Below are 23,193 nucleotides of genomic sequence, written 5' to 3' on the forward strand. Positions count from 1 at the left end.
CGTTTCACTTCTGCTTCCCAGTGTAGCCTCATGATGACACCTCCCATCAGATCCAGAGCAGGTAAATGCTCTCCATTGTGCAGCAGGGGTGCCAGACCTGGTGCCTCTTGCTCTGTGCCTCCCCTAGCTGTGGAACATGGGAATTTGGGGTCCTGATGTGCCAAGTCCTTGCTTAGCTGGGCTTTGGCACACTTGGCTCCCAGCTGTACAGGGAGCAGTGTTTGTCCTTTTGCCAGGAGAGGTAGGAGCTCTCCAAGTCCAGGCATAGATACTATCCATCCTTGCTGCTGCCTGGACAGCCTGTCCCCATCGTGCTGAGAGGAGCCCAGTTAAAGTCAGCAAAGCTGCAGCGTGTTGGCTTCTGAAAGGGCTTGTGCAGACAAAATAAACGGCACTACTTGGGCCAAACTGATTTTCCCTTGTAGCCCTGTGGCTTGTGTTATTCAGTGTGTCCCCAGAGCTGGTGCTTAAAGGCTGAGAGAATGGAGGATGAAGCCAGGAAAGGGCAGGACTGAGTGTTCATGATAACACCTCTGCAGCTTGTGTGGATACACCTGAGCATCCCCCCCTTGTTCCCCTTGCTATCCCAGCACAGCGACCAGTGCTAGCCAAACACCTCGTGAGGAAGTGGGTAAACCTGGCAAGTTTGTCCTTGTCCCATCAGCTGTTCTATGAGTACATCAGATGCTGGAGACATGCACGAAGGACAGGCTGCCCGGGGATAGGGGGTGTGCGTGTGAAGTCTCTGCAGACATTCCAAACCTGCCTGGACACGTTCCTGTGGGACCTGCCCTGGCAGGGTGTTGCACTGCATGATCCTGGAGGTGCCCTCCAGCCCTGATGATGCTGGGATTCTGTGTGGCTCTGTGATGTTTCCTATGCTACCATGCAGGCAAAAACCCCTCCCAGTGTCCAGGCAGGTCCAGTGCGGCTCCTTGGGTTCCTCAGGCTCTGCACTGGACCCAGCTGCACATTGGCTGCCCCCAGTGGACCTGCTCTGGCTGTGAGTGGTTTTCCTTTCCCGCAGCATCCTGCCAGGGGCAGCAGTGTCTCCAGGGACCCCTGGGCTCCCAGAGGCAGCTGGGCACGGCTTGTCAGCAGGGTTTGTCAGGCCTCATTTCCTTTGTCCCTTTATCCCCTGTGCTGCAGAGAGGCCAGGCAGTTTCTCATGTCTCACTAAGCTTGTTTGCAAAGGACAACCCCCCCCATTGATAATCTACATGAAGAATTGAGTTTATCTGGGAGAGGGTGTAGCCTGTGTTTGGCTGCTCTGCCCATACAAGCCCTGCAGTGACCGTGGGAGCAGGGAGTTATCTGGAATGCACTGTGCTTCTATTGGGAATGGTGGATGCAGCCCCATGTGAACCCCAGGCCCATGGGGAACCACGGGCTTTGGAGCAGACCTGAGGAGGGGAAGGGGGAGCCTGATGGAGGCTGGGCAGCCCCCAGAGCCCACTGAGGACAATGCTGCTCCCAGGAGCTCGGGGTGGCTCAGCCCCTTGCGGTGGCTGTGTCCCCTGTCCCCAGGCCCTGCGGGCTCTCCCTGCCCAGCACTCCTTGGCTGGGCTGAGCCACATTGCTGTGGGTTGCTTAGTGACCAGCTCCACGCTCTTCTTCCTGCCTGAATGGGGCTTTTCTGTTCCCCAGAAGTTGGAAGAAGTTTCTCTTAGGCCCTTCCCCCTCCTTCTCTTTTGTTTCTGGCTCCTCTGGAAAGCGGGATAGGGCTGAGTCCTGCCAAGCAAAGGGATCACAGTGGGCAAAGAGGCTCTGGGGATGGGCTGGCAGCCCCCAGCCTGGGCTGTTCCCTAGTGCCCAGCTCTGAGGCTTCCCAAAGCCAAGGGAAGGAAGCTTTCCCAGGAGGCCGTTTGCTCCAGGCTTTCCTCCCAGTGCAGCTGGCACAGGTAGATGGTACCAGGGGTAACCTTGGCTGGAGAAGGGCCTTTGCTGTGCTCTGGAGTTACCCAGCAAGCTCAAGCCCACATCTTCTGTGGCTCCAGAAAGGCAGCTCTGGCCTGGCCATCTTCTTCCCCTCCTCCCTTGGCTGCTGTTCCAGTACCCCAAGGCATCCTGTCCCACCAGGGGCTGACACATGGATACACATCCCATGGAACACAAGTCCACCAGAGCCACCCCACTTTGCAGCAGCAGGTCCTAAGCAGCCACTGGAAGTCAAGGGGCTTTGGAGGTGGCATTTCCCAGCCAGCTTCTGGCCTGGCACAAACCAGTGCAGCAGAACCTATGGAGAGCAGCAAGAGCTGGAGCAGCCTCGGACAGAGCCGGGCTTCAGGACTGGGTGAGTGTCCCAGCAATGCCAGAGCAGCCCCAGCCTCCTCTGGGCAGCTGAACAGAGGCAGTGCCATGGTTCAGGGCCACCCCAAATGTGCCCAGGCAGGTCCATGTGGCTGGCAGGCAGCATTGTCCCAGTGCCAGCAGGTGGCAGCTCCAGTTTAGGACCTGTCAGCATCCTGCTGCATCTGGCACATCCAGGTTTGGCACAGGCCGTGTCCCAGCGCTGTCACAGCCCTGCACTGCCCACGCTGCATCACACCCTTGTCTCCTGGTGTACTTCACTTTGCAACACCTGCCTGCCCATAGCACTATGGCCCAGCTCCTTGGGGTATGCAGGGACATGCACAGGAGGAGTTTGGTACCCAAATGCCACTCTTGCAGCTGCAGAGGTGCAGCCTCGGCTTGTGCAATGGGGTGTGCTGCTGCAGGCAGCACAAGTGGAGGGAGCAGCCATGGGATCTGACATCATGAGAGATGCCTCGGATACAGCTGCTCCTCCTCATGTGTGGGCACAATACCTGGTGCCTGGAATCTGCTGTTGCATCAGCCCTGCCCTATTGGGAAGCTGTTGGTGAGTACCGTGAGGACTGTTACAGCCTCTGAATACCCTCTGTTGTGGGGACCAGATCTGCTGCTCACCAGGAGCTCTCACGGTGTCACCTTCCTGGCAGAGCTTGTGTTTGGTTCCACCTCTTCCCTGTGTGTGCTGACTGCTCACTGATGGCAGAGGCAGGGACTGTGTCCTGCTCATGGGCACAGGCACGGAGCTGCTTGGCTGGGGCCTGAGCAGGAGGAAGCAGGTGGGGACTTGCTGGGCTGGGGAACCAGGATGCACCTTAGGGACATGTGGGAGCAGGCTTGGGCTGAGCAGGCATGGGGACACCATGTGCCAGGGCTTGGGGTGTCTGCTAGTGCTGGCAGGCACCACCAAACCCTGCCTGGCACCACACAGGGCTCCGAGGCAGCCTTGTGCCATGGTGGCACATCCAGATCGTCCCTCCTTGCTCCTTCCCAGGCAAGCACCATGACACAGAGCAGGCAGCATGGAGCGGGTGCATGGCTCTGCAGCAGCCGTGGCTGACCGGGTGCTGTGGGGCTGTGCCTGCCCCAGGTCACAAACAACCCAGGTGCTGTTTATGTTCCCCAGCTACAGAGAGGTTTGGGGCAGGGTGGGGGGTTCATTTGCCCTCCTCACTCCCTTTGTTGGGGATGTGGCAGCAGGGAAATGCAGTCAGACCAGAAAAACGATTGATGATAGGGGCTGTAGAACCCGATAAAGGAGCAGCCCATGGCCTTGTTGTGCAAAAAGCCCCAGGTGACCTCAGGGCACCTCCCCTTGCTCCCGGCCCTGCAGCAGCCCCCGATGCCCCTGCCCAGGGGCTGTGGTACTGGGGCTCCTCTGCCAGGCTGAGCAGCAGCACCCTGGGTGCTGTGGGGCTTTCCCAGCTCAGCCTGGCCTGGCCCTTGGGCTGCTAAAGAACCTTGCTGTGTCCTGAGGGCATCCCAAGGCTCCCTCCATCCCCGCTCTGTGCAGCAGGGGTGGACAAGGGGCTCACTCAGTGTCCCCTCTCCCAGCTGTGTGCTTTGGGGACAGAGCCTGCCCTGACCCCTGGACCATGTGCTTTTGAGGCTCCTGTGTTTCAGTGCACCTCAGGCACTGTTCACCCTGCTCAGAGCAGGGCAGGATCAGCTCCTATCTGCTGAGCCAGGGGTTTGCATCCGCACCATGGTTTCTCCAAGGTGTTTCCCAGCTCTGCACCCCTCCAGGGCATAACCCAGAGCCCCACAGCTTGCCCTGTGCCCGGCTGTGTGTTGGGCTTATCTAGGCCCCATCCATGGTCCAGGGCTGACCAGCAGCTCTGCCATGCACAGGCATCTCTTCACTGTGGTAAGAGCCAGGCTGGGCCCCAGCAGAGCCAACAGGAGCCACCACATACGAGGTCCCAACCTGCCACCTCAGCCCATGGCTTGTCCCCACAACCCTCCTGCTCTGGGGGGGGGAGCAGGAGGGGATTGAAGGGTAAGTTTGCCCCATGGGCAGGGACCCCTTCCACTGAAGCAGCTTGCTCCAAGCCCGTGTCCAACCTGGCCTTGAGCACTGCCAGGGATGGGGCAGCCACAGCTTCTCTGTGCACCCTGTGCCAGCGCCTCAGCACCCTCACAGGGAAGAAGCTGGGGCACATCAGCTCCATTTCCCTGTACAGCTGCATCCCTGAGCCCCTTTCTCTGCCCAAAAGGCAGAGCCCAGTGCTCGGGGCTGCAGTTGCTGTGGAGTGATGCTGAGCACAGCCCTGAGCATCTCTGGTCCTGCAGCTGGGTGCTGCCATCCCACTGGGGTCCACAATCCTCCATCCAGTCACTTCCCCACTTCACCTCCTGCCTCTGGCTGCAGTAACACATAGAACCCCAAGCATGGACCATTGGGGAACATCCTCAGGCAGCATCAGTGCTGCAGGCACTATACCTGACCCTGTGTTTGTGTGGAACCTGGGGAGATGAGGTTTGCCCTCTGTTCTCTGTGCTCCACCAGGAAGGGGCTGTGCATCAGCCTCCCGGGGCATCTGCTGACCAGTTTGTCCTTAAGTGATTTCCTTAAGGCATCCCTATGGCCCCGTGTTCTCCAGAGGGGTGGACACAGCGACACATTCCTACATCCAGACTTGGAATTTCGGGGCTATTCTCTACAAGCAGCTCTTTGTCACGTTCTTAATGCCCCTGTGCTGAGCAAACGGGATATGGAAACCCTGCAGGAGAGCTCTTTCTCCCAGCTGGAAGGTTCCTAACGCCAAAGACCACACGAGTTCCCTCCACCAACCCGTGGCCAACAACCAGCTGGTGTGAACTGTGCTGATTTCCCTCTCGCTGGCCATGTGGAGGGCTTGGGGTTTGTTTCCAAGCAGTAATCACTGGAACACAAAGCCCAGGCTAAAAATGACACTTGCTGGTTTTCATTGTGATTTCTTTTGTGTTCTTTTCCTCATCTTTATTTGGAACTCTCTTCCTAAAGGGGTTTTCACACTTAACTTCTAAATTAAGCACCACTTAATGCTGGGGTATGGACCAAGTTGCATTGTAGTGCAAAACAAGTGGAGCAGATGAGGAACTCAGCATCTCATTTTCACCCTGTTGAAAACAAACCCCAACAATAGAAAATCATCTCTCATGGGAACTGAGATGGGAGCGAGGTGAAGAACCCAGCTCCTGCAGCCCTCAGGGCAAATACAGGGAGCTGCAGCCCCACCATAGAGCATAGAATCTTCACAGAATCCCCAACTGGTTTAGGCTGGGAGGGACCTTAAAGCTGCTCCAGCTCCAACCCCTGCCACAGGCAGGGACCCCTTCCACTGGAGCAGCTTGCTCCAAGCCCCTGTGTCCAACCTGGCCTTGAACACTGCCAGGGATGGGGCAGCCACAGCTTCTCTGGGCACCCTGTGCCTGCACCCTTGTCATGGAAGATTCCTTCCTTATATCCAGTCTGAATCTCCCCTCGGGCAGGTTCAAGCCATTCCCCTTGGCCTATGTCTCCAAAAGGCAAATTCCTGTCTTCCCCCAGGCTTGCTCTGGACCACTGCCCATCCACCTCCAGGGATAGCCCTTGCAGGGTCCCCTGTGACTCGCTGGAGCAGTTGGCAATAATCACCTGTGATTAATGAAGGGCCAGAATCAATTGCACATGAGGAGGGAATCCATCAGCTCAGAGCAAACGAGGGCAACCCCCAAGTCACACTGGTGGGGACAGGCTCCAATCTGCGGGACCTTTGAGCCCAGTCCCTGCTCTGCTGGACCTGAGCCTTGTGGTGCCCCCATGGGCTGGGATCAGGCTTGGCTGGTGGAGGCAAACCCCATCCAGCTCTCCCACCAGAGCTGCCTTTTGCTTCTGGGTTACCCCTTAACACCCTCCCTGCCTGACCTTCTGCAGCGGTAGCTCCAGCTCAGCTTTAGTCCCAGTTTCACCCAAGTGGTGTTGGTTTGGTCTGTCCTGTCCCTCCTGCTCCTTGCCTGCTCCCTGCTTCCCCAGGGGAGCCTGCTCCCCACAGCTCCCTGTGCAGCAGCAGAGCTTCATCCCTGCACATCTGCTCTAAAACCATCCCCATGTGGTGATCCCAGTCCCATGTCCGCTCTCCTGGTGGGACAAAGCCAGCGCTGCCATCCTTGGGGTGCAGACCTGCTCCTGTGGTCACATCACAGCATGGGCATCAGTGGAACCGGGGCACTCAGTGGGTGCCATCCACACAGCCAACATTCCCAGAGGACCAGGGTTAGTGATGGTGGGAGCTGCAGTAACAGAGTGGAATGCTGCTTGCTTTTACCTCCCTTTGAAGGAGCAGCACCACTGGGAACGTGCCTGGGCAGGCAGGAATGGGAGCAGGGATCCGAAGGGCTGGGAAAACGCTGCTGGCCCGGGGGTGCACAAGGGGAGCAGGGATGGGGTCTGGCCAAGGGTTCTTGGGTCCGGCTAACAACAGCGGGTGCTTGGGATGGGGCTGGAGGGGGGTGCGCAGGGAGCCGCGGGTGCAGACCAAGGGGATGGCGTGGAGCAGGGCTCACCACGGTGCTGCTCCCGCGGGTGCTGCTTCCTGAGCATCCAGCATTGCCCTGCAATCAGTGCAGAGCCTGTGAAAGCTCCTGCTCTCCCTGCTGAGCGCCTTCCCCCGCCGGAGCAGCTTCTGGTGTGCATCTCCTTTGGTATGCACCTCCTTCAGCTCCCAGCGCGGCTCTCTTTGTTTAGGTGGGTTCAAGTAAAGCCATGTCGAAACACTCTTTCACCAAGAGGGAACCGAAGCATTTCCTTCCCCAAAACACCAAAATGCTTCATTTGGATTTCCCCAAAATCCCCCAAACGCGGGTCCCCATTCCCCAGCCCAAACCATCCCTTGGAGCTCAAAGCCCTGAACCGCTCTGTTTGCTGCTAAACCGCGTCGGGAGGGAGCAATCCGGCAGCACCACAACAGATCCCCCCCTCTTTCCTCCCCTTTGCCTGCACCCCGGAGCCCCGCTTCCCCTTGGGAGCTGCTTTACCACGGGCTAACCCGCAGCCGATGCCTCCAGCCGGAGCCGGCGGGGGCTGCGCAGGGTGGAAGCGGTGCTGGAGCCCAACAATAAGTTACGGAGAGGGGAGGTGCGGACAAAGGGGCCCGGTTCGCTGCCGGGTCAGTAAATGTTTAATCGCAGCGCGCAGAGAAAGCGGCTCAAAGGCGCTTTTTCTCCCCTCGAGTCTGAAGCGGGCAGCCCCGGTGCCTCCTCCCTCCGGCTCGCACCCTCCCTCCGCAGGAGGATCCCAGCCTGCCCCGAGGTGCGGGACGGAGCCGGGCTGCGAGAGGACGAGGAGGAGGTCGGGAAGTTTGCAGGGATCCTGCGCTGCTCCCCCGGTTGAGGTGCCTGGGATGGGGTCTCCGCACTGGAAGCGGCTCTGCCTCCTGCTCCTGGCGGGGTTAACGTCCTCCCTGCTCCTCTACGGTCACTACTACGCTACGGTGGAGTCGCCCAGCAGCCAGAGGATCCTGGCCAGGTAAGGAGGGGAAGGGGCGGTGGGATGTGTGGGTGAGGAGTCGTGCACTGGGATGGGGAGGGGGCATTGGGGTGCTGTTGGGGTGCTGGTGTGGGGCCTTTAGTGCAGGTTACCCCGCCTGATGGCTGCTGTGGGAAATGTGCTCGCAGCAGGTTCTGTCCCCCCCCCCAAGGTGTCCGGGGCATCTCCGAGCCCATGGGTGCCCAGAGCGGGACCCCGGGGCCGTGGGGGGCTGCGGGGGTGCCCGGGTGTGCTCACCCCATCGCAGTGCAAAGGAACCGCCGCTGGGGCCAGGGGTGGCTGCGGGTGCTCAGTCCCCAGCAGGATCGAGCCCCCTTCAGCAGCCTCTGCATCCCCACTGGGCTGAGTGAGGATTGGAGCCGGTTGTCCGGGGGAGGTTCGGTCCCCGTGGAGCTGCACGGATCCATGGGGCTGTCCCCAGCCCCTTGCAAACTGCCAGGGGCTGCAGCACCTCCCAAACCCCAGCGCTGTGCATCTCCCCCTTTGTGCCCGCTGCGGCGGGCATCCCCCGGCCTCCCCAAGCCCTTTTGGTTCTCCCCAGTGCCGGGGTCCCGCAGGGAGCCCTTCGGAACGTGGCTGAGCAGGGGGGAAGGAGCACTCGCCCCGCAGCTTCGGCCGCCGTTCCCTCCTGCGAGCATCAGGTGATGTGCAAGGAGAGCGCCATGGGTGTCCCTCGTCTCCAGCCTGGGTGCTCTGGGTGCAGCAGAGCTCAGCCGCGTGGGTGCTGCCCGGGAACGGAGGATGCTGCGGGGACCGGAGCCAGCCCCGCGCAGGGTCCAGAGGCTCCTCTCTTCTCCCTGTCTGGAGCTGGGGCTCTCCTTGCCCCTTCTGTCATCCCAGGGCAGGGACCCCCCCTCCAGGGGGCTTGCACAGCAGCAGGACCCCAGCCGCCCTGGCAGAGGTTGCTGTTTCCCCCCTTGCTGTGCTGGCTGAGCAGAGGTGCCGGTGGCAGCAGCGTGGGACGGTGCTTGGGGCTGGGGTGTGAGCAGCTCCCGGCACAGAGCTTGATGAGAGTCCATGAGAGGGGAACCTGAGGCCCACGGGGGCAGCGGGATGTGCGCAAGGACCATGCTGGAGCTGGGAATGGGAACCAGCTGTGACCTGGCATGGGGTCTGTGGCCCATCCCAGGAGCAGGGTGTGGAGGAGGTGCTGGGAGCAGGTTCCCATCACTGCCTGATCCTGCCCCAGCCCTGGGTCCCCCACTGCAGAGCCAGCCCGGCCCCTGCTCCACAGCTGATGGGATTTAGGGGTCAGCTCCTCCAGCCCCAGAGAGGAGCCCAGGGCGAGGTAACGGGGAGCTGAGCTGCGCTCCAAACCTCTCCTGGGCTTTTCCTCTTGGCTTTGATTCAGTTGCTAAAGCAAGACCCAAACAAGAGCGAATCCTGTTTGTGGTTACAAACACGCTGCCCGTAATCACTCTGGACCAGGATCAGAGGACTCAGCGCTGCCCGGCTGAGGGATGCGGGGCTGAACCGGAGGTGGTGCTGGCACAGCCGCTGTGTCACGCACTGATGTGCCACCACAGAGCACGCGCTTCCCACCCTCACACCATCAGGGGAGGTCACGTTCTGACCAGGAGGTTTGCGTGAGCCGTGTCTATGTGAGCCCACAGAGAGGTGAAGGGGGTCAGGAGGAAGCTGAACCCCTCATTGATGCTGGGTGCTGCAGCACCAAATGACCCAATGGCCAGACACCCATGGCAGTGCTCTGGTCCAGCACAAAGCTGGTGGCAGCACTGATGCCCTATGGAGACGGGTGAAGCGCCCCTGTCCCTGCGGACCCAACCACCCTGCGGCGTGCAGCCAAATCCCTGGAGCCGCGGGGTTCGGCTGGGACAGCCCTGTCCCCTCCATCCCCAGCCCAGCACCAGCGAGCCGCTGGCATCGCCTGTGGGTGATTGCGGGGCTCTGCCCTGCTGAAAGATGCTTTCTGGAGCCCGGCCCTTTGCGGTGGGATGGAGCAAACCCCCTCCACGAGCCGGTTCACGCCTGCTCCCTCCAAGCGCTCTGCGGGGCCCTGGGCCTGTTTGCTGAAGATAAGGCAGCAGTGTGTGCTCAGGGCGCTCGGGCGCTGTTATCTGCCAGGGCTGCGGGGCGGCCAAGGACCACAAACGTCAGCTGGGAAAGCCGCGGCCGGGCAGAGCACACCCAGGCTTGGCCGGGCCCGGTGCTGCCCCGTTGTGCATGGGCATCGGCAGCGTTGTCACCGGCTGAGTCAACGCGGCGGCACGAGGCGCTCCGCCACATCCTGGCGCCTGACGTCAAAGCTGCTGCGCTGCCTGCCCATGGCCGCTGCCCGGCTGCGTCTGCACCGGGGGCCCTGGCAGGGCTCGGGCATGGCCAGGATGGGAGCTGGCTCCAGCACCCACAGCTGGGATGCGGGCGCAGGGCGGTGCTGACGCAGCAGGGAGGGAGAGGCCATGGCTGATGTGGGACCAGCTCCCATCAAGCATCAGCAGGAGCCAACCTCCCCGATCCCAGTGGATCGGAGCCCCCAGCATCCCAGGCAGCAGAGCAGGACCCTCCATTGGCAGTGCCAGGGTCTTGCGTTGTCCTGGATGAGCCCGGGAAGGATAAGGGAATGGTGTGAACCGATGGGTTGGGCAGCAATAGGGCTCATGAGCCTGATGGGGACAGGCTGAGGAGGTGATGGGCTCCTGGGCATGGAGTGTGAGGGGAGCAGCTCCCATGGGTTGTGTCTCCATGGCCAGGCAAAAGGTGAGGGGGCAAAGCAGGGCTTGGAGCAAGGAGGTTTCTTCAGCCCCTGCTCTGTCACTTGGGTGCTGGTGCATCAACAGGCTCCTGCTGGTGAGCCCCATGGGAGCTCTGGTGCCATAGGGATCTCCAGAGCTCCCTTCCAGGCCCTGATGATCCTGGCTGTGTGCGATGGAGGAGGGCTGGGGGCTGCCTGGGGTCCCACAGCACCGAGCTGCAGCACATGGAGAGATGCGGCTCCATGTCCCTGCAGCCGCTGCAGGACTCTTGCATGGGGGAGCTTCGCTTGGCTGGGCTGTGCTGCTGTACCCCGCAGAGCTGGGCTGAAGGAGCAGCCTCCAGTGTTATCACAAGGGCTCCTGCAGGCTCTGGGTGGCCTTGCCCAGCCTTGCTGAGCACCATCCTGCTGGGAACAGGCAGGTTTGCTCGGGATGCGCTTGTTGAGATGCTCGCAGTGATGACACCAGGAAGCAGCGGTTCCAGCATTAGCCGGGGGGGTTCAGCCCCACACTGAGGGATCCTCTGCAGGGATTTGTCCTCCCTCCCCTCTGCCAGCTCCAGTGCTCCGGGGATGTCAGCACCGCACACTGCGCACAGCAGGAGGGCTCTTTGCATGTGCTTGGAGGGCAGGATGCGGCCATGGGGCAGGGACCTTGGCCCTGGGCTGGAGGCTGGAGCGTGTATGTGTGTGTGTGTGTGTAGGGCAGCGGTTGCTGATGGAGAGATGCCTTTTCCTGGCGAGATGGTTTGATTGCAAGAGCTGCACTGGCCGTGCCCAGCCTCTGTGCAGGGACACCTGCACCCTCTGCATCCCCTGCCCAGAGCTGGGTGCTCTGCGATGGTGCAAAGAGGGAGCTGGGACTAAATCATAGAATGAATCCTGGGCTGGTTTGTGTTGAAGGGACCTTAAAGCTCATCCAGTTCCAGCCCCTGCCATGGGCAGGGACCCCTTCCACTGGAGCAGCTTGCTCCAAGCCCCTGTGTCCAACCGGGCCTTGAGCACTGCCAGGGATGGGGCAGCCACAGCTTCTCTGGGCACCCTGTGCCAGCGCCTCAGCACCCTCACAGGGAAGAGCTTCTGCCTAAGAGCTCAGCTCAGTCTCCCCTCGGGCAGGTTCAAGCCATTCCCCTTGGCCTGTCCCTCCATCCCTTGTCCCAAGCCCCTCTCCAGGTTTCCTGCACCCCTTTAGGCACTGGAGCTGCTCTAAGGTCTCCCCTTCAGGAGCCTTCTCTTCTCCAGGCTGCCCCAGCCCAGCTCTCTCAGCCTGGCTCCAGAGCAGAGCTGCTCCAGCCCTCGCAGCAGCTCCATGCTCTCCTCTGCACTCTCTCCATCAGCTCCAGTTCCCTCTTGTGCTGCTGCCCCAGAGCTGGGTCAGGGCTGCATGGGGGGTTCACCGGGTCCATGCCTGGGGAGATGCTCCAGCCCCAGCCATGCTCTGGGCTGTCCCCTGTGTCCTGCTGTACCCCATGGCACGGAGCAGGGTTTGGGTGGTGAATGAGCCTGGCTGCGGTCCCGGGCAGGGCTCTGGGTGCCGCTGGTGCTGACAGGGGCTGTGCTGGCCATGGAAACCCAACGCTGCCGCGCTCCGCTCCCCACCTGCCCATACCTGTCCCTGTGCCGCAGGCGGAGCTCCCAGACAAGGGGCCCTTGTCTCCACCACAATGCCCCTGTTCTGGCCTGGGCACCGGGGGGCTCTGAAGGGCTTTTGTGTGCGGGGATGAATGGGAGCCTGTTCCCCTCCCGTGGGCTCCCACCTCCTGCCCGCCAGGCTCTGACCCTGCCCGGCCCCAGCCCCACATCCCCCTGGCTCAGGGCACCCCAAAATCCTATGGAGGGAGCCCTCTGCCTCTGTCCCTCAGCGTTCCCCAGCTGGCCCCATGGCAGAGGGGTCCTGCACACCCCAAGAGCCTCCAGACTCCAGTTATTGTTGCTCCTCCAGTCCCCAGCCTTCCAGCTTGTCCCAGCCCTGGTGTCGTTGGGCTTGGGAAGGGTGGGATGGGGGGGGGGGATCCACGGAGGTCTGAGCAGGGCCCCCCCGGGGGTGCAGGTTCTGGTCCATGGGGCCCTGGCAGTGGGAGCCAGCAGAAGGCAGCCGCTGCCTGCACAGAGCCTGCCCTTTGCCAGTCCCGTGCATGAGGACACGGGGATGGGCTGGGCAGCAGGGAGGTGACGTGGTCCTGCCCCATGGATCTCACACCTGGGGGGGGGTCTCGGGGTGCTCCCGGCTGATCCCCCCCCCCCGGCCTCCTTCCCGCAGCCTCCTGCAGCCGGAGCCGCTGGTCCTGGGGGCCTCGCGCCGGGCCGGGAGCCAACCATGGGCCCTGGGAGGGGGCTCGAAGCCCTTCCCGGCTCCCACCGCCGAGCTGCAGGAGCCGCAGCCCCGCAGGAAGCAGGTAACCACGGAGTGATGGCACCGGCACCGGCACGGGCCGGGCTGGCAAGGACCCCAGGGTCATCCTGCCCCAACCCTGCCATGGGTACAGTGCCCCTGTGCCCCCCCTTGCTGGGCGCTGTGGGTTTAAGATCCGTGTGGGGACACAGAGGGTGAGCAGCGTGGTCTCGAAGGGGTTCTCTGTGTGTGTGTGTGATGACCTCCATCCATGCACATGGGTTTCCCCACGCCTCCCCATGGCGGCTGCAGCATCTCCCTGAGCAGTTCCCCAGTGTGGAGGCTGGAGCCAGCATCACTTGGTGCTACCAGCCCAGGCTGGAGAGCCATGAGGATGGAGCCAGGCTCTGGTCTTGGGCACGGGGCTGTTCTTACACAGCAGAGGCCCTCAGTAGGGTGTCCACACTGCTCCATCATGAGGCTCTGTAAGGCCAGGTCCTCCCAGCCCCAGTGAGCCGGGTGCCAAGGGGGGGTTTGCAGCAGGAAGCCAAGGTGTGGGCAGTGCCCTGCCTGGGTGACCCCAAACACCCAATGATGGGTTTGTCCTCCCCTCGGTGCCTGCTGAGCCGCAGAGATGCCCAAGGGAAGGCAGACCCAGGCTGGAGACTGACCCATGGTCCTGCCCCCCCCAGCCGGGCTCATGCCTCCACTCGGTGATGAGCAGAGCAAAGGCAGACCCCAAGTTCGGGCAGATCTTCCGCTTCGAGAGCCCGGTGCTGATGTGGGACCAGCACTTCACCCCCGGCACCTGGGACAGGCTGAAGGAGCGGCACGTCCCCTACGGCTGGCAGGGCTTGTCCCACACAGGTACGGAGCCAGCGGGATGGGGGGCGATGGGAGGGTGTGGGGTGGTTAAAGGGGCCCAGCAGAAGGGAGAGGGGCCCTGCAGGGACCTGGATCTGTTCCCAGTCCTGCTCCCGGGTGCAGGATGCGGGTTTGCAAGCGCCACCGGCTGCGTCTTGTGACATTTCCTGGGATAAAAGCTCCAGTGTGTGCTCTGTTATTAACTGGGGCCGGGGCAGCTCGGACAACCCGGCCCATTGTGCTGGAGGGAGATTGTTTCCCTTCCCACCCCAAACCCACTCCTTGCCCTCCCCGACAGCCACTGGCTTCAATCCCTGCGCTGGGAAGTGCTGGGAGCAACGGGTGGGAGTGAACCGGGGGCAGTTGCAAGGAGACATTGTCAGGAAGGGACAGCAGCATCCACAGGGCTGGAGGTGTCCGGATGCATCCCTGTGCCTTGCACGGCTGCTGTGTGGAGCAGGCTTTGAGTGTGGGGCTGTGGGGAGGAGGCACAAAGCCTGGGAGAGGAGGGACTGGCTGGTGTAACCCCATCCCATCCCATCCCATCCCATCCCATCCCATCCCATCCCATCCCGACCCAACCCATCCCATCCCAACCCATCCCAACCCAACCCATCCCATCCCAACCCAACCCATCCCATCCCATCCCATCCCATCCCATCCCATCCCATCCCATCCCATCCCATCCCATCCCATCCCATCCCATCCCACTCTCCTCACCTGTGTGCTGCCCTGCACCAGCTCACCCGTGCCTGTGTCTCAACACTGAAGCCCGTGGATGCTTACGGGGCTGATCCGCACCTTTCCCCACTGCTCTGTTCCAGTGGTGGGCAGCACCCTCCGGCTCCTCAACACCTCGGCCAACAGGCGCCTCTTCGACAGGGACGGGGTCCCCGGGGGCTGCGTGCGCTGCGCCGTGGTGGGCAACGGCGGCATCCTCAATGGCTCGCGGCAGGGCACGGCCATCGATGCGCACGACCTGGTCTTCAGGTGAGGATGGGGCCGGGCGGGATGGGGCCGTGGTGCTGGGGAGGGGCCAGCCCTGGGCATGCATCCCATGCTCTTCCCCCAGGCTCAACGGGGCCGTCATCAAAGGCTTCGAGGAGGATGTTGGCACCAAGATCTCCTTCTATGGCTTCACGGTGAACACCATGAAGAACTCCCTCATCGCCTACGAGGAGTACGGCTTCACCCAGATACCCCAGGGCAAGGTGAGACCCGAGGGCTTGCTGGGGAGGAGGTGACCCCTAATTGTCCCTCGGGGCTCCCCATCTCCCAAGCCCTCAGTCCTTGTCCTGCTGCTCGGGCAGTGCCCCAAGGGCCCCCCAGTGCCACAGCTGTGTCCCTGCTGCAGGACCTCAAGTACATCTTCATCCCCTCGGATGCCCGTGACTACATCATGCTGAAGTCAGCCATCCAGGGCAGCCCGGTCCCAGAGGGCTCGGACAAAGGGGACGAGTGAGTAGCCCCCAAGTTCCCCCCAGCACCTCTGGTGATGCAGTGGAGGGAGCAGGACTTGCCTGTCCTCACCCCATGCCTGTCCCTGGTGGGATAAACCCCAAGCAGCCGCAGGGCTCCCATGACACGAGTTCTGCCGCTCTCCTCACCCTGCACAGGCCACACAAGTATTTTGGACCGGAGGCATCTGCTGAGAAGTTCAAGCTGCTGCATCCAGATTTCTTGCAGTACCTGACGACCAGGTGAGGGTGATGGGCTCAGACCGGCTCTATCCTGCCACTGCTCTCCCCAGTGCAGACCAGTGGTGCCAAGCATCAAAGCACAATCCCAGTTCCACCCCCCACGCACTGGGACCACCTCTGCCCTGTGTTCTGCAAACAAGGCAGAGGCATCCCTCCCCTGCCATTCCGATCCACTGCAGACAGCTCACATTCCCTCCTGCACCTCGCTGTGCTTTGCCTCCCATTTCATACAACCCAGACTGGTTTGGGTTGAAGGGACCTTAAAGCCCCTCCAGCTCCAACCCCTGCCACGGGCAGGGACCCCTTCCACTGGAGCAGCTTGCTCCAAGCCCCTGTGTCCAACCTGGCCTTGAGCACTGCCAGGGATGGGGCAGCCACAGCTTCTCTGGGCACCCTGTGCCAGCGCCTCAGCACCCTCACAGGGAAGAGCTTCTGCCTAAGAGCTCAGCTCAGTCTCCCCTCGGGCAGGTTCAAGCCATTCCCCTTGGCCTGTCCCTCCATCCCTTGTCCCAAGCCCCTCTCCAGGTTTCCTGCAGCCCCTTTAGGCACTGGAGCTGCTCTAAGGTCTCCCCTTCAGGAGCCTTCTCTTCTCCAGGCTGCCCCAGCCCAGCTCTCTCAGCCTGGCTCCAGAGCAGAGCTGCTCCAGCCCTCACAGCAGCTCCTAGAATGAACTAATTCTTGACTTACTCTAACAAGAGCAGAGGTGGGCGCACAGGGATTGTCCTTTCCTACCTTGGATGAAAGCAGGCCTGCATTGAGGCGATGTCAAACAGCAGAGAGGTGCCTGCAGCAAATGAGCTGAGCCCTAGTAGCAGTCATCAGTGAATCCACACGAGCCCTTGCTTTCATTCAGTGCTCCTGCCTCGCTGGGCACGTGCTGGGGGCTGGCAGGGGGCTGCTGGCTCTGGTGGCTTCAGCACCCCTCTGATGTGCTGTGTGCTCTGCAGGTTCCTGCGGTCGGAGCTGCTGGACACGCGCTATGGATCGCTCTACATGCCCAGCACTGGTGCCCTCATGCTCCTCACTGCACTCCACACCTGTGACCAGGTACAGGGACACAGGGATGCCCCCTACAGTTGTGGGGGGGCTTTGAAGAGCTGCTGCAAGCTCATGGTGGGGACCAGCGTGTCCACCCCATGTCCCTCTCCAGGAGAGCCCTGACCCTGCTCTTTCTGTCCCACCTCCCTCCCCGCAGGTCAGTGCCTATGGGTTCATCACCACCAACTACGAGCAGTTCTCAGACCACTACTACGAGGTGGAGAAGAAACCCTTGGTGTTTTATGCCAACCATGACATGATGCTGGAGGCGGCTCTGTGGAGGAGCCTGCACCGAGCAGGGATCATGACCCTGTACCAGCGGTGAGGCCGGGCAGCTGCCCACAGGGGCAAGTTCAAGGACTCCTGTGGCTCTTCTCCTCTTCCCTGAAGGCCACCTTCTCCCTCCGGAGGGCTCTGCCCAGCCAGCCCAAAGAGCAGCCCCGCCGCACCGCAGCCGGCAGGGGTACGATGGTGAGGGACAAGGTGAAGCTGGTGGAGGATCCTTTGGGATCTCCAACACTGTTTCATGGCTCAGTGTGATTGAATGTGGCCTTTGGAGCACCAAGAAACACCGTGGCACGTGGTTGTGACCTTCCAGCCCCATGAACACGGATGTGGGGCAGCACTGGCCCCTGTGAGGTTCAGGCTGATGGTGGAAGATGCTGGAGATGTGTACCTGTGGCTGGAAAACACCCTTCACCATCATGCTCCAGCTCAAATGCTCATCACCACGGTGGGACCACAACAGGTGTGATGGATCCTTGGGGTGGTGACTGGATCATCTCAGCAACCTGAACGTGGTGTGTTTAGAGAACACCTCCCTCCAGGCTGCAGGAAGCCCCATCTCCAGCCAGCTCTGGGTTGAGGTGCTGCTGCCCAGAAGGATCTGTTTGCCTCCATGACCAGCAGGAAAGACTTAGCTTGGCTGCCCTCTCCTGCAACAGACACACAGTGTGCCCTGTCATTTTGCCCGTCTCCAGGTCATGGTGTTTTCAAGCAAGGCTTCAAAGCCATCAGCTGTGAGTAGGGTTACTGCAGCTCAGCTGGGACATCACAAACACGGCTGGACTTGGAGCACCCTGGAACTGAGAGTGCCTGCAGCACACGTGTGCAGGAGAGTGGGTTTGGTGGGGCTTCCTTCCATGGGGACCATGCAGTGCCCTCCAAGTGAGGAGGCAGCCCCAAGCCAGTTGCATGATGGACCCTGAGCGATCATTACTCCTCCCCAAAAGCCCCAGGGGGTGATGGTTTGGAACTCATCAGCCATCCCATGTAAGCCAGCACTAAGGAAGACCCTTTGGGGAGGCTGCTGCAGCCAGTGCTGATGGGGCACTGCAGAGGGAATGGTGTGACCGGTTTCCCACTCCGTAATGACATAAATGCTCAATGACTGTTCTCTTTTACGCCTGTTTCTGTGGTTTCTATGGGGGGTGAGGCCTCTGCCTCCCACAGAAGGGCTGTAGCATGTAGCAGTGAGCCTTTGGCTGGGGAACAGCCCCAGTTACAGCAATGGGGCCATTCCCCATCCAGGGTTAATCCCTGGAGCCCTATGTGGATGGCTGTGTTGGATCTATGGGAACAGCTTCCGATCATGGCCTTTTTCCACTTGGGATGCTCTGTGCTGTGCGTCAGCTGAAGGGAACAATTCACTGCAGAGATGGCAAGAGATAGGCAGGCTGTGAGCCAGGGAACCTCAAAACCCCCTCGAGCTCACAGCAGGCTGCTTTCAGCCAGTTCAAAGGAGCAGTACAGAAGGTTGCTCTCCCATTCAGATGTAATCTCAAGCTCGGAACCTATCTTGTGTTCCCAGATCTCAAATTAACCTTTGTTTGCACCAGAGCCACCTCACAATGGTACCAAGGCAGCATGTCAGACCTGTATTTTATTCACAAGCACTCAGCAAAACCTCTTGCATGACAAGAACCAACCTGATCCCCACATCACCTGACCGGGACAGCACCAAAGCCTCCTCAAACCAGTGCTGGCCAAGCCTCAGCAAAGCCAGCCCAAGCAGGTGACTTGGACCATGGCAGCGCCTTGATGCACAGGGCCAAAAGAGGTTTTACAGATGAGCACTGTCCCAGTGCAGATTCCTGCCAGGAATCCCATCCAGCTCATGGGCAGAGCTCTTTGTGCACATCAGGAACTGCAACTCCTTTTTCCTTTCCAAAAGGGGTTTCCAAGCTGTGTGTACCCTGCCCCAGAGTTAAACACACTCCATTTGACCACACAAGGAACCCAATGGCTCTACTATTTATGAAGATAGGCTGAGAAAGTTGGGGCTGTTCAGCCTGGAGAAGGCTGCATGGAGACCTCAGAGCAGCTTCCAGTATCTGAAGGGGGGCTATAGGGATGCTGGGGAGGGACTCTTCATTAGGGACTGTAATGACAGGACAAGGGGTAATGGGTTCAAGCTTAAACAGGGGAAGTTTGGATATAAGGAAGAAGTTCTTTACTGTGAGGGTGGTGAGGCACTGGAATGGGTTGCCCACATAAGATGTGAATGCTCCATCCCTGGCAGTGTTCAAAGCTGGGTTGGACAGAGCCTTGGGTGATATGGTTTAGTGTGAGGTGTCCCTGCCCATGGCAGGGGGGTTGAACTGGACGATCTTAAAGTCCTTTCCAACCCTGTTCTATGATTCTACTGCCTCTCCTCTTCTTCCTGATCTTCAAGCTTCCAAACAGAACACAAGAGCCATTTCTGTCATTGGTCCTGGCTTACCTGCAAGTCATCTTGTCACACTGCTTTTCCTATGTTTCCTAGCAGTTCCTGCTATCATGAAGCGCTTTTCCAGTGTCTGCAGGCACTGAAGTCCTGAGGTATTGGGGAAGAGCAGGTTTTGCTGTAAGAGTAAGCTCACAACTGCCTGCATTTCTGAAAGGGTTTTACCCCAAATCCTTTTTCGCTGCTCAAAACCCTTTCTGCTTAAGTAGATAACCTTGACAAAAATAACCAAACTTCAACTCTCAAGATTTTCCACAACTTGCTTTATTCTGGAACAAAAACAGCAGGGAACCACTTCTTCCTCCTGCCAGCTGCAAATCGGGTCCTAGGTGAAAAAAGACAGTGTCAGAGCAGAGCAACTGTCAGCTGAAGAGCTCCTCATCTGCAGTATTTAATCGAGAATTCAGGTTTCAGGAGACAAAAATTGCTGCCCACACGGCCAATGGCATTAGCACCCAAATCCTCTTTGGCTTTACTGGGAACTTACCCAGGATGGGGCTGCAGTGAGGAGAAGCCTGCAGTTATGCACTGGTGGCCATTTCACACTGTTTCCAATGATCTATCAATGGCCATTTGTGAGATCTGCTCCAGAACCATCTTCCTTCTGCTGCTTCTGGAGTTGGGAGACACCATAAAGCAATGCTGTAACTGCTTTCCTGGAAATACTTTGTTATGAAACCACCCTTTTTCTCAAAGCACTTTCCCCCCCTTCCTCCTTGGAAGCCAAAAGCCCCACATACTCTTCCCAGTGACTGGTCCCACTCAAACACAGTGGTACTGACAGAGCAGTCACCGTGACTGTTGGTTCGTAGCACCATTCCCTCACATCCTGCACACCAACCTTGGTTGTTAAGGAAGTCCACTGTCACCTTTGTTGGCTCAGCTTGTCAGGAAATGTTACTGATCTTCTGCAAACAAATACAAACTCTTGTTAAATAAAGCATGAAATTATTTAGCAGAATGGAGCTGTCAGCTCCCTGGAGACAAAGTGCTGCTACAGCCTGGGTGTTCCATGACTGTACATTAGGTGAGGGAAAACCACATTTCCTACCTGCCCTTCAACTTGCTGCTGTGCCTCCCTGGTTGGAGAAGCAGCTCAGAAGCTTTTCACAGATCTAATCTGTGCTGTGGCAACAGCAGTTACTCCCTGTCCTGAGCCTTACTGTACTAGAGAGCCTGTGTGTCTGGGACAGAACTTGTGCATCACCAGGGCATGAAGAAAAGGGGAGAGATGCTGCTTCTGCCCTACTGGTGTCCCTCCTGTCGCTGGGAATCTTTGCTAGACCTGTTGAGGGGACATAAGCCTCAGTGGACAGTTTTCTCCCTCACAGCCGAGACGTCGGACAGGGATAACGACACATCACAGGCTTGGTTTCTCTCCTGCCCTTGGCTGTATGAACTCCTTAAGTTCTATACAATTCCATGCAAAGACACCCAGATGCTGCTTCAGTGTTCTTCCCGATGACTAGTATTTTTCCTGGTAAGCATTCAAAGACGGTTGTCTGCTCAGCATGACTCGTGCTGCCTACACACAGATCAAAACCCAGCAGTATGCGATACCAAAGCACTCTCTTACCAGTTTGAAGCCCGACTTGCTCTCTGCCAAAGCTGTCTCTGGGCAGCAGTACAGCCCCCAGGCCTCTGCAGGACAACTTCCTCCTAAATACAAGTTGTATTAAACACCGTTAGCAACAGCATTTCACACTGGGTCACAGAGCAAGAATTAAAGTCAAGAAGGTTTCCATTCAGAGACAAGTTTTGTCTCAAACTCAGCACAGCAGAAGACAGAGACAAAGGAACACGTTTGCCAGTGCTTTTTGTCACTCAGACAAGAAACTCTGGGACATGGATGCTATGTAAATCCTTGCTTATTAATAAAACCCATGCTAACCCTGTGACTTCAGTGGTTTAGATACTTTCTAGCCACTTCAAGCAGACACCCTCCTCACTATCATAAACATCTCCCTCCTTAAACACAAGAATAATCCACTCCTGGGTGTCAAGTGTCTCTGGGTTTACTTGAGCAATACATCCAAGCAGACACAACCCTGCTGGGGAAGGATTCTTCAAGGTGTGCCCTTGCTAGGACGACCCTTTGGTGTATGAGAACTGCACGTCCCCACTGCCAGCAACCTGATACAGGTTTGGAACTGTCTCAGTGCACCTCTGGGTAGGCAAACAGAACAATTATCCTTTCACTGGGTCTATTGCTGCACAAATACAGTTATGAGATGAGCTGTGTCAGGTGTCTCCATAATGGGCTGTCATCCAATCCCTCCTAATCCTTTCTACTCCTGCTCATCTCTGACCACGCTGACAAGCAGCTGCTGTACTGGGTACCAGCACCAGTCAAATTCCCATTCATTCAGGGCTGCCTGTCAAGTTGTGTTCCATGGCAGCACAGAGCTGCACAGGCAGGTGCCAGCTGCAACAAAGCTACAGCCTTCATTGGCTTAATTACATTAATCAAGCATTGGGCTTTTATCCCTCCTACCAGTAGCCCCAGGGACACAAGGGCTATCATCTGACACAGCACAGTGTTGTTTCCACAGCCCAGTGAGAGGCCAAACCCACACTACAAGGTAAGAGGCTGCTGTTTCTTACCATGGTGCAGGTTTAGTGTTGGTCCAGTGAAAGAATCAGCTTCCTAAGCAGGTGAGTGTTTTCACCCTGGCTTTGCACCATGCCACACTCTGAAACAGAGAAAGGAGCCAGAGTCAGCTCATACAACACACCACCCCTTTACCTTCGCGTATTTAGTGCTGAGCCTCAGAGCTAACCTTCCACAGCGGAAAACTCAATTTCAGACAGGGATAACTTGTATCATCACTAGCTCAGCTTCCAGGGCAGCAAACACCTGGCCCACACAGGCCCACCCCAAGCCCTCAACCCTGTTCTTGGCTCTGGGTTTGCCTCCCTCCCGGCCAAGAGCAATGGGAATGCGGGCCCTGCTCGCTCAAGCTCGCTGCTTGCAGGGTGCTTAAAGGCAAGCCCTGACGCTGTACCGATGGCAACGCGCGGGCTGAGCCATACCGGCTGCTCTATTAAACACCCCCCTACAGGCGCTGCAGGAGCAGAATCGGGATAAGCGTGGTGGGGCAGCACCCGGGCCAGCAGCATCCCCGCATGGAGCGGGCCGGAGCCGGGCCCTGCTTCCCTCACCCACCACAGCGGGGAGGCCGCCCCATTACGTCCCCACAGGCAGCTCTCAAGGCGTCGCCGCACCGCAATCGCCATTACCGGCAGCGCGCAGGAGTGCCCCGCCCGCCGTCTCCGCTGTCCCCGCGCCTCTCGGGGCCGCCGTGCCCGCGGATGGCTGCCGATGGCGGCCCGCGGTACTCACCGGACGCAGCACAGCCGCCATGCCGCCCGGAAGAGAGAGCAGGCAGAGAACAGGCCGGGAGCGCGGGCAGCAGATCTCGCGAGAGGCGCGCGGTCTCACGGGAACGGCGGGCCCGACCCTCAGCGGGGTCGGGCATGGCGGCCAGTGTCAGTGGCAGTGCGGGGCTGCGGTACCGGGTGGTGGGAGGTGTTTAGAGGAGGCACTGGGGAGGGATTCAGCCCTGGGAGGGTGCTGAGGCGCTGGCACAGGGTGCCCAGAGAAGCTGTGGCTGCCCCATCCCTGGCAGTGTTCAAGGCCAGGTTGGACACAGGGGCTTGGAGCAAGCTGCTCCAGTGGAAGGGGTTGGAGCTGGAGGAGCCTTAAGGTCCGTTCCAACCCGGACCAGGCTGGGATCCTGCATCCTCAGGCATTTGTATTTGTTCATTCTTGTGCTTTGTTCAGTAGGGAGACACACACGGAATCACAGATCAGGTTGGAAAAGACCTTTGAGCTCATCAGGTCCAACTGTTCCCAGCCCTAACCCATGGCACTGAGGCCTCGTCTCCACGCTGTGTGAACACTTGCAGGGACGGTGCCTGCAGCCCTGCCCTGGGCAGCCTGTTCCAATGCCTGAGCACCCTCTGGGGCAGGAATTGTTCCTCAGCTCCATCTAAACCTGC

General features: G+C 59.4%; 1 protein-coding gene, 2 long non-coding RNA genes and 1 other non-coding gene across 4 annotated transcripts; 1 reads left to right on the forward strand and 3 right to left on the reverse strand.

The window, feature by feature from the left end:
- Positions 1 to 7,403: 7,403 nt before the first annotated feature.
- ST6GALNAC2 (ST6 N-acetylgalactosaminide alpha-2,6-sialyltransferase 2) lies at positions 7,404 to 17,838 on the forward strand. Its single transcript, XM_061376925.1, has 9 exons — positions 7,404 to 7,798; positions 12,793 to 12,928; positions 13,557 to 13,731; positions 14,553 to 14,718; positions 14,801 to 14,939; positions 15,083 to 15,186; positions 15,345 to 15,428; positions 16,376 to 16,475; positions 16,624 to 17,838. Exons 1-9 carry the CDS (start codon positions 7,674 to 7,676, stop codon positions 16,789 to 16,791), a joined length of 1,197 nt encoding a protein of 398 aa, XP_061232909.1. The 5' UTR covers positions 7,404 to 7,673; the 3' UTR covers positions 16,792 to 17,838.
- A 1,598-nt stretch (positions 17,839 to 19,436) lies between these two features.
- LOC133225015 (uncharacterized) lies at positions 19,437 to 20,358 on the reverse strand. Its single transcript, XR_009728996.1, has 2 exons — positions 20,033 to 20,358; positions 19,437 to 19,804 (listed from the first exon to the last, which is right to left on the reverse strand). It is a non-coding gene; the product is annotated as an uncharacterized LOC133225015 (long non-coding RNA).
- Positions 20,359 to 20,711: 353 nt separating this feature from the next.
- Positions 20,712 to 22,565, reverse strand: LOC133225191 (uncharacterized). Its single transcript, XR_009729054.1, has 3 exons — positions 22,535 to 22,565; positions 21,796 to 21,884; positions 20,712 to 20,850 (listed from the first exon to the last, which is right to left on the reverse strand). It is a non-coding gene; the product is annotated as an uncharacterized LOC133225191 (long non-coding RNA).
- LOC133225261 (small nucleolar RNA R38) lies at positions 21,954 to 22,029 on the reverse strand. Its single transcript, XR_009729082.1, has one exon. It is a non-coding gene; the product is annotated as a small nucleolar RNA R38 (small nucleolar RNA).
- Positions 22,566 to 23,193: the final 628 nt, after the last annotated feature.

Source organism: Neopsephotus bourkii, unplaced genomic scaffold (assembly GCF_033783945.1).
Source record: "Neopsephotus bourkii isolate Nb327-2 ecotype Australia unplaced genomic scaffold, CSIRO-AGI_Nbou_v1 NB_1749, whole genome shotgun sequence".
Lineage (NCBI taxonomy): Eukaryota > Metazoa > Chordata > Aves > Psittaciformes > Psittacidae > Neopsephotus > Neopsephotus bourkii.

Bases quoted from the DNA above. Each gene is read 5' to 3' on its own strand.
- ST6GALNAC2 (XM_061376925.1), top strand. From the start codon at position 7,674: ATGGGGTCTCCGCACTGGAAGCGGCTCTGCCTCCTGCTCCTGGCGGGG. The intron at 7,799-12,792 runs GTAAGGAGGGGA...TCCTTCCCGCAG, and splicing joins AGCCAGAGGATCCTGGCCAG to CCTCCTGCAGCCGGAGCCGC. The intron at 15,429-16,375 runs GTGAGGGTGATG...TGTGCTCTGCAG, and splicing joins TTGCAGTACCTGACGACCAG to GTTCCTGCGGTCGGAGCTGC.